Genomic DNA, 10163 nt, shown 5'->3' on the forward strand with positions numbered 1-10163 from the left:
TTGTTTGATTAGGGGTTGGATTGAGGCGGTCCTACTTTGTGATGAAGGCCAACATACCCATCGAGCGGTCCGGATAGGCTGAAGGCCTTGCGAGGCGGTCCAGACATGCTGAAGGCTCGGAGAGCGGTCCAGATAGACTGAAGTCCTGCAAGGCAGTCTAGTTAGACTGAAGGCTCATTATGCATACTGTAGACTCAGAGAGCGGACCAGGTGGACTAAAGGCCCAGTGCGGGCGGACCAGTCACACTGTAGACTCGAGATGCATGGTTGTTCTGTTTACTTATATGTTATATGTTATGGTTATATCGGTATGGTGGGGGTAACTCACTAAGCTTTCGGTTTTACAATTTCAGTTTATTGTTTCAGGTTTAGCGGATGGCGGCGGGAAGGCGAAAGTGTGACTGTACACTTCCTCGATTGATGATTATGATTTCTAAGAACTCTTATGTTTAACTATTTTGAAAACAAATTTTAATATCTGAATGGTTTTAAATGATTTAAAAAGTTTTAAATTTTTTGTATGGGTGTTACATCAAGGGGGGAAATGTTTCAGACCTGTCAAGAACGCGAACATGCAAATCAAAGAATACTCAAAGGTATAGTTACTTGCAATTTTGTAACTGTAACATCATATTAGTTTTTGTTTGATGATTTGATAGTTTGATGATTTAATGGATTTCACGTTACAATTTTGTCGAATTTAAAAGCCCCAAATCTGCCCGCTCGCAACCCTAAATCCTTCCCATCCCGTTTATCTCCATGAAATCAAGTGGATTCTAGTGCGTTGTGATACAAGACTCCATCTGTAACTCCCTTTTTAACTTCAACTTTTTCATTCAAATTTTGGATTCAATTGAGAATTATAGTATTGATTTCCGTTTTCTCTCTTATGGTGGTTAATGTATTGGAGTTACCTTAAATCGGAGCAGAAATTACACAGCCAAAGACATCATATTTGAAGTCGATGCTTCCATCTTTTAAGAAAGTTTCTCTCTGTTAGTTCATTCCAAGGTGTATATTAGATTTAAGAATATCGAATAAATTTTAACTTTTGATGATAAAGGGTTAGTTCTCAGTTGTAAGATTTAGACATAAAGTTTTTAGTCATATGAATTTAATGAATGTGATTTTCAATTTCTCTTCTGATTTTAAAAGGATCGACTTTCATTTGTGGTATTTATGTGGATTTCATGCTTATTTATAATAGGTGCCAACAAAAATATTACCGTGAAATTCAACATTAGGCTAGAAGTATGCTTTTGTGTATACGTATTTATATGTATGTGAGGTTTATAAGTTCATGTAATGTGGATTATTGTTTACTTTCTGGTTTGATTAATAGTAGAAATGATCAAAAGGACGTTATTCTTCGTCATCTTCAGAATCAAGAAAGAAAGCCCACTTTTCCTCATCTTTTGGTAATAATAATGTTTTATTTTCTTTTATTTGCAGCCAATGATAAGACCAATTTAAGCATTACCAATAGTTATTTATCTAAATCTACATTTTTGTCCATTTACAATGCTAACAATAACTTCCTATCTTACCATTGACAAAAATATCGATTTTCATATGACATTGCCTTTTAAGATGAAAAATTATGCTTGTGTTATTATTTCTCTTGATTATAGATGGATACTTATCACAGATTAGTTGTATTTATAATGACTGCAGGTGGATCCTATGAACAGAACCCATATATCTTGCAGGACGTCATGATCCTAATTCTACAAAGGTGTTTACATCAAAAAGATTTTATATTTACCATTCTATGCAAGTTCACTAATTTCTTTTATTAAAACTTCTTCACCTAGGAACATCTATTAAAGGTAACAATAGACCATGAGTTTTTAAAATTACCTTAATTATGTCATATGTGATCTTAAATTCTGATGTGTTAGTGTTTGTCAAGGCAATCGACAATTCAAGAGTTTGTTGTAACAAAATTTTGAAATTGTTTATTATTGGCTCCGATTCTGGTGAGGATATGTGTCTGATTGTTGATCCTAAATTAATTTTATGTTTTCTCAAATTCCTAAGTAAGCATGCTTCTGATTTGCCTAATTTCTGATATTTTTTTGGATGGCCGCATCTGTTGGGTGACGTTACTTCGACAAGTTTTGCCTCCTCGCGCTTCATTTTGTTCTCTCTATTGATCGCAAGAAATTTTATTCAACTACAAGACTCCAATATATGATGACAGGAATGATAGTTGTTGTTGCTGCATATGTTGGTCAATATGTCATCCAAGCATGGTAGGTTTCACCTGTTTTCCATAACTTTTATCCTTAGAGTAAGGTATACTACCAAAAGCCCTTTTTTGAATAAGAGATTATGAATCAGTTTTATGTTGAATTGGGGTTTCCAAATTTAATGCTCACGTTATGTTCATGATGTAAAGAAGAGGGTACATTTGCTCACATTCTAACCACATGTATCAAAATTTCCCCTCCATTCAAAGGCTTGGGTTTTACTAGACGGTTTACCCAATTATCTAGCTTCCCGTGGAAATGGTGCACTAACAACCTTGGTATGTTATGTTTTTTTTTTTTTTATCCCTGGTCTTATTGGATATTTGGAACGAAAATTGTTTTGTATGTCAATGATATTGCTATGCTTAGGTAAAATTATCAAAGTGAAATGTTGTAAAAGTTATTATTATTATTATTATTATTATTGTTGTTGTTGTTTTCATGGATAAAGCAGTGAATGATGTCTGTTTGGAGTTAATGTTGTACACACAAAGTAGAATGCGGATAATTGACCATTTTACCCTTCTATTTTTTTAAATTATAATTTTATTTTTGTACAGACTCCAGTTAGGAAATTAGGCTTGCTCTTAGTGCCATCTATTGCCCCTGTGAGATCCTTACAAAAATAATCAAATGACCAATTTGCCATTACCATTGATTCATAATCTGAACAATTGCTTAATAATAAATCTAGAACTTCTGAAGATAAAGTTTTGTAATAATTTGGTCAGGCAAATTATTTTGGAAAATTTAATTGAAAACTCTTAATTCTAAAATACTTTGAGGTCACATATTCAAGTCACTTGAACACAAACCTACTGATGGTGGTTCCAATCTTCCATCTGTACAAAAAGACATTGCAGCTACTAGGAAGAGGTAAGATTTCACATTACTTGCCTATTAGTTTCACTTTCATCCATGATTGTTGTAGTTTTCTGGTGAATTATGTTGACTGAGAGCAATGTTTATTCAAAAAAGATTACCCTAACATAATTAACTTTTGGCGTGTATGGTTGACAAATTCTTATGGAATCCGGAAGAAATTGGAATTCGAGCTTCTGTCCATTGATGTGTTTGGTTTCTACATGGAGGAAATTGAATTTCGACTGAGTCTTACAGATTCCATTTTTAAAGGATTTCACCATTCCTATGGTGGATGGGTGGAAGAAATTCAATTTTGTTTTTGTTTTATTAGAAAACCAATATACCCTTATTATATATTTGTTAGACTAAATGAATATAAGAATTTAGTTATATAATAAACATCATAGTAAGCATAAATTAAAACCGCAACATTATTTATTTATTATTATGGAATTCTACTTCATTTCCCCTTATTACAACATTGTCGTTTCAATTTAAAAAACGTACCACAAACGACCAAAACAATTGATCAATAATCTCTTATCTTCTATACTGTTAGCAAATTTATATCCCGCTTTTACAGGGTTTCTCATTTAGTTTTTATTAAAGTTTCCAACAAAGTTAAGATTTAGAAGTATTATATCGGATTAGATTTAACATAAAATCAAATATTAACGAAATGAACATAGAACCATAGAAAATAATTATGTTTATTTATGAACATTCGGTATGTTCATAGATGAACAAGGATGTTTAGATATGAATATTTGTCATTTTCATTTGGTTATATGTTTATGTGTATATATTTGGTTTTAAATTAAGTGTACCATGTGTTATACGACTTATACGACTTATATCAATACCTTATAGTGAAAAAAAAAAAAAACAATAATTCCATGCCATATCTAAAAAGCAAAAAGAAAAAAAAAAAAAAAAAAAAAAAAAAAAAAAAAAAAAAAAAATGACTAAAAATAGAACTTACATCGTGGCCTACCTACGCCATGTTGTGCGTCATGCATAACATGGATGTTTCTGTAATGGCGGAGCAATGCCTCTACGTCTTTTACTAGGTGGTTCCTGGGTATCCCAAAATGCCCTTTAGAAAATTTTTAGTGTAATTTTTTACGATTTTTTTTTTAATGGTACAATTTTTTTTGGAATTTTTATTTTGGAAATTTCCCTTTATTCTGATTATTGCTCCGTCACTAAATATCTATACATATTATAGAGTATTAATTAATCTAAAATAATACTAACGTTTGTTCAACCTTGAGAAAAAAATGATAATGTTTCAAAAATCAATGTTTTTTTTTTTTTTTTTTTTTTTTTTTTTTTTTTTTATATATATATATATATATTTTGTTGCTACTAAAAGTAAATAATACTATAGAATATCAAATAACCGAAAAACAAAATAGATCAACTTGCAAAAGTTAATGAATAAATGAAATTTAATTTAACATCCTAAAGAAAAATAATTATCTATATTGAATCAAATTATTTAAATTTGTATCGATCATGGAATTCCATATTATACTCCCAACCTTTTTGTCTTCATTTTTTTTCCGATTCAATAGATGTCCAATTTTGGGCCATGTTATAACGACAGGCTAGCCTGATGAAGAAACACCAAAGTGTATGTGGTGAGCAAACCGTTTTTTTTTTTTTTTTTTCAAACGAACCGGTTCAGAAAACCGATTCAGTTCCGATTCGTAAATAGTAAAACCGATTCAACCTTAAACCGGTTCCGTCATAGAAAAACTCGAACTTATCTAAACCGGTTACACCGGTTCAATCGGTTTGACTACCGGTTCTAAACTGGTTCATGGTTATTAAATCGGTTTCAATGTCTAAATCTCGAACGCGTCCAAACTAGCAGTTCGATTCTTGAATAGGTTCGGTTCATAGTGGACCGATTCATGGTGAACCGGTTTACCAGTTCAGTGACCGGTTCGGTTCATAGTGGACCAGTCGCGAAAAACGTGTTAATTGGTATAAAAAAATTAACAATAATAATAATAATCTGAAAGAAAAATAAAAATAAAACTTGGTTAATTGGTTACATGAAAATTGTGTGTTTATTTATTTTGAAACGGCAAGATTAATGTTCTACCGTAATAAATGGAGATAATTTTGCTACATGTTAATCTCTAATAAGTTTTGACATTTATCATTTTATGATATTTTTTAAATAAATAATATCCATATATCAATTTATGATTTTTTTGAATTTTTATAATTAAAAAGTCATATAATACTTATATAAATATCAAAATAATAAATATTATACTAAATTGCAATTAATGTGTTCCTTCATTTCTTATTTTAAAATTTGTATTTTAAAAAATACTTATTATTTATATTTTAATATTTTATTTTCTTTAATCAATCCGTATATTATTTACATTTTAATATTTTATTTTCTTTAATCAATCCGTATAATATACAAGTTTTAAATATAATTATTAATATAAAAAAAATCAACACAGATTTAATCGTGAAAAACGTGTTAATAAATAGCAATACAACTTTACTATCATCGTGACCGACCGCTTGTTTCAATCCTCACCATATATTTAGATTTGACTAATTTAACGTTGAAACTTTTTGTAGATAAGCTTTTGGATTTTAGCATTTTGTCAAAGAAAAAGCATCTGATTATCAAAACATTATTTTAATATTGTTAGAAATCTAGAATTTTAACCGACAATAAAAAAAATTCGTTTGTGTAAAAAAATAATTAGTTATTTGAAATGTTTATTTTGATCTTTTCTAAAAAAAATTGTTAAAGTATCTCAATTTACATTTAAGATGTCTTAAGATTATTTATAGTAAATGAGCATTTAAGATAATTGGTGCGTCATGGCAGATATGTTTTTTTTTTTTTTTTTTTTTTAAATCGGCAAATAAATATTATAAACATAAAAAGAGCCCGACCCTAGCAAGAAGCTAGTAGGGGAAAAAAGGTACAAAAATATCAAATACAAGAAACAGGACAGTTACACCAATCCACCCAATTAACTGAATTGTTTTTTCTTCTATGTTTTACCCACAAAAACGTCATAGACTGAATGTTGACCGCCACTTTGGTTGGAGATAAGTATATATTTTTAAATATCATGTTGTTTCTTGCCCTCCATATCCACCAGATAGCTCCATAACATACACAAAGGAATGTATTTCTCTCTTTAGGGCTATGCCCCCAATTTGCAGCATATTTGAGAATCTCATTGACCGAATCAAAATTAGGCTGAGAAATATTGCACCAAGTGAATACCCAATTCCACACCGATGTTGCAAAATTACATTTGACAAAGATATGGTCCGAATCCTCCATTTCTTCTTTGCAATGGTTGCATGAGGTAGACTCTAGGCTAATACCCCTCCGATGCAAGGCAGCTTTAGTAGGAACCCTGCCAAGACTAGTTCTCCAAATAAAAGAAGAAACCTTTATGGGAATGATAGAGGTCCATATCACCGTACACTCACTAAAGGGAGAAGACAAATGATCTCTTGTGTCGTAGAGTGTCAACAAGAAATTCCTTATTATTGTTCAAACCATAACACCATGTATCTGGAGATGTTGAAGGTTGAAGTAGCCCAATAATAGAGGAGATTGATGCCAGTTCCTGTAATTGCTCCGCGCTTGAGGGAAGGGACTTCCAATCCTAAACTGGGCCGCCCACTTTAACTCTATCAGCAACCAAACAATTTTTCGTTTTTTCCAGCTTGTAGAGATTAGGGAACTCATCTTTGAGGGTATTTTCATTCACCCAAGTATCCCGCCAAAATAGAGTTTTGTCGCCTGCATTTACCTGTTTCTTAATCACTGACGCAATTGATATCCCAAACTTCTGCAACTCAGTTTGATACCAGCAATATTATTCCAAACACCTGTTATCGATTTTCTGGACATGTATACATCCGGTTTAGATTGTAAGTTATGAATCCCTTTTATTACCTGACTCCAAAGTGAGGGGGGGTCCATTTTGAACCGCCACCACCATTTGACAATTAAGGATATGTTGAGGGCCCGAATTGTTCTGACACCTAACCGCCACTTTGTTTTGGGGCACACACCTGGTCCCTTGCCACCCAATTAATTTTGTTTTTATTCTCGCAAGCTCCCCATAAAAATTGTCTTCTAATCCCTTCAAGCGTATTAATAACTCCAACAGGTGCTACAAATAATGAGAGGAAGTAAGTGGGAAGATTACCAAGCACAGATTTGACCAAGGTTAGCCTTCCACCAAAGGAGAGAGTTTTTGATTTCCATGCAGATAATTTGGATTGAAATATATCAAATATTGGCCTCCAATTCTTCTTAAGGTTCATGTTAGCACCTACGGGAACACCGAGATAATTGAAGGGAAGTGACGCTGGCTCACAACCGAGCGGGGCAGCCCAACGGTTGACTTCATTCATTGTAGCCCCTATTCCAAAGACTTTGGACTTTTGAAAATTAACTTTAAGACCGGATGAGATGTGGAAGCATCGGAGTATGCGGGCAAGATTCTTTATGTTGTGATCAGACCATTCGCCAACAAAAAGGGCGTCATCAGCATAAAAAAGATGAGATACCGTGGTATCACATCTCGGGATCGTCACGCCTTTGAAAATTCTTTTTTCACATATTGTCTTCATCGCTATGTTGAGACTTTCCATAGCAGTGATAAAGAGGAATAGGGATAAGGGATCCCCTTGTCTCACCCCTTTAGATATCGAGAACTCGTTCGTCGGCGATCCATTAACAAGCACTGAGGCTCGGGAGGATCCAAGACAACCTTTAATCCATTTTCGCCATTTTTCTCCATATCCCATTTGCATGATAATAGATTCAAGGTACTCCCAATTTATGGAATTGAAAGCCTTATCAAAGTCTACCTTAAATAGTAGAATTTTATGATTTTCCTTTTTAGCCCAGGAACAGAGCTCATTCACTATCAAGGGACCATCAAGAATGTTCCTACCTTCGACATAAGCTGATTGAACCTCATCAATGTTCTGCCCAATAATCAGTTTCAGTCTAGTTGCAAGAAGCCGGGCTATTATTTTATATAGGCAGCCAATCAGACTAATAAGACGGTAATCACTTAGTTTGAGTGAATCTTTAGTCTTTGGGATGAGAGTTATAAAAGACGAGTTGTAGCCTGGCGCGCGCAATTCTACCAGACTCTTCAAAGTGCTTTACTAAATCCCAAACGTCTCCTTTAATCATTTCCCAGTAGCTTTTTAGGAATTTAAAGGTAAAGCCATCAGGCCCGGGGGCCTTTTCACTGCCACACGCCCATATTGCAGCCTTAATTTCATCTAATGAGAATGGAACCTCAAGAGACATGCATTCAGCAGGAGAGATTCTATGGAACATGGGGCTAGTGAATTTGGGTCTGGAAGGCCATTTCTCAAGAAACTTATGTTGAAAAAAACAGTGAACCTCCTCTTTTATTGCAACAGGATCTGTCGTCCATACCCCGTTAATCATCAAACCACTCAATTTGTTTCTCCTGTTTCTCCTGTTTCTATTGTTAACATACCCGTGAAAGAAACTCGTATTTTCATCTCCATCTACCATCCATTTGATCCGAGATTTCTGTTTCAAGTCGAACACAGCCATCCTTTCCATTTCTGCTATTTTTTTCCGCCCCTCCCTTCGCTCTTCAATCTCACCAACAGTTAGTGGTCTGTCTTCTGCTATAGTGTCAATCTCATGAGCTCTTTTTTTAAGATTCCTCAGATCAACCGTTTCTTGTGGGTGGTTGATTGCACGCCATTTTTTTAATTTCCTTCTTAAGATATCGGAGCTTTACAACAAGAATCATATCCGGAGTACCATACCCAACAAAATTTATCCAAGCAGATGTAACCACCCCGTCAAAACCTTCACGCAACATCCATGAACTGAAGAACCTAAATGGGGGAGGCCCGAAGTCTGAGACTGCAGTGGAAAGGAGAACAAGACAATGGTCTGATAAGTCCCTAGGGAGGGCAGTAACAGAAGCAATCGGAAATTGATTCATAAAATTCGAACAGACTAAATATCTATCCAATTTACTAAGTTTCAAGTCGTCCCCGCAAAACAACGTGAAGCGATGACCTCCCATCCTAAGGTCATGTAAACCGGCCTCAGCGATAAAACGATTGAATGCACTGGAGCTGGAGGAGCAAAATTGTGAATTGATTCTTTCCTTTGGCCTTCTGGCCACATTAAAGTCTCCGAATATTATCCATGTACCATGTTTCTCATTCTTAATATTGATCAGATCATTCCATAGTTTAAGCTTTCCAACAGGTGCTTGAGGGACGTAAATATTAGCAAGGATGGTTAATCCTTGTATACCAATCCACCTTCCAACGGTAATAAGATAATACCTAGACCTTATAACCTCCATAACATTGAATACATTATTATCCCAAATACTTAGTATGCCTCCAGATCTACCAGTAGCCTCAACCGCAGACCATGAAAACTCCAGTGAATCCCAACAACCAGCCACGTCTATTGATTCAACATTCGCCAATTATGTTTCTTGAAGCCCCATGAAAGATAAATTATGTTGTCTCTTTAATCTACTCGCCCATGTGACTTTTTGTTCTTCACCTATACCTCTGATGTTGAGACTTAGCCAATTCATTGACCAATTATTTGTTCACCTTCACCGCCCATTACTTCTTTGAGGATAGGGTTATCAACCTCAATGTCGAACCCCAATTCCTTACTTACTTCAACAGTGTGTCTTATCTCCTCTGAGGATGAATCAGAATCGTGTTCATCGAACTCTTGTTCCATGTCTAGGATATCGCTTATGTTCCTGTTCAGATCAATTGAATGTGTGGATATATTGTCATTCATCAGAGGAGGGGAAACAAGAGTCTCGTCGATTGGGGGGGGGGGCGTGATCAGGGAAGAGGTTTCTTGGAGGGTCTTGAGAAGGATTATTCAGGTTTTTAAGATTAATGGTGAATTCTGCCTCCAGTTGATCGATTCTGCGTCTTTTACCAAGGAGTCGGGTGGACTCGAATGTAGGATCCGAATGAAATTGAAAGGAG

The 10163-nt window shown here is 34.4% G+C and overlaps 1 protein-coding gene and 1 long non-coding RNA gene across 2 annotated transcripts; one reads left to right on the top strand and one right to left on the bottom strand.

The window, feature by feature from the left end:
- The first annotated feature begins 347 nt into the window (after window positions 1–347).
- Window positions 348–2790, top strand: LOC111896932 (uncharacterized). Its single transcript, XR_006186055.1, has 2 exons — window positions 348–805; window positions 911–2790. It is a non-coding gene; the product is annotated as an uncharacterized LOC111896932 (long non-coding RNA).
- A 6061-nt stretch (window positions 2791–8851) lies between these two features.
- LOC111897099 (uncharacterized) lies at window positions 8852–9903 on the bottom strand. The gene is made up of 2 exons (XM_023893070.1): window positions 9768–9903; window positions 8852–9612 (listed from the first exon to the last, which is right to left on the bottom strand). The coding sequence occupies exons 1-2, from the start codon at window positions 9901–9903 to the stop codon at window positions 8852–8854; spliced, it is 897 nt and encodes a 298-aa protein (XP_023748838.1).
- Between the last annotated feature and the right edge of the window lie 260 nt (window positions 9904–10163).

The sequence above is a fragment of the Lactuca sativa genome, chromosome 8 (genome assembly GCF_002870075.4).
Source record: "Lactuca sativa cultivar Salinas chromosome 8, Lsat_Salinas_v11, whole genome shotgun sequence".
Taxonomy (NCBI): Eukaryota; Viridiplantae; Streptophyta; class Magnoliopsida; order Asterales; family Asteraceae; genus Lactuca; species Lactuca sativa.

What these genes read in the sequence shown, in the direction of transcription:
- LOC111897099 (XM_023893070.1), bottom strand. Translation starts at nt 9,903, where the DNA reads ATGGAACAAGAGTTCGATGAACACGATTCTGATTCATCCTCAGAGGAG. An exon ending in AGAAGTAATGGGCGGTGAAG is followed by an intron (nt 9,613 to 9,767) that starts GTGAACAAATAA and finishes TTGAATCAATAG; the next exon opens with ACGTGGCTGGTTGTTGGGAT.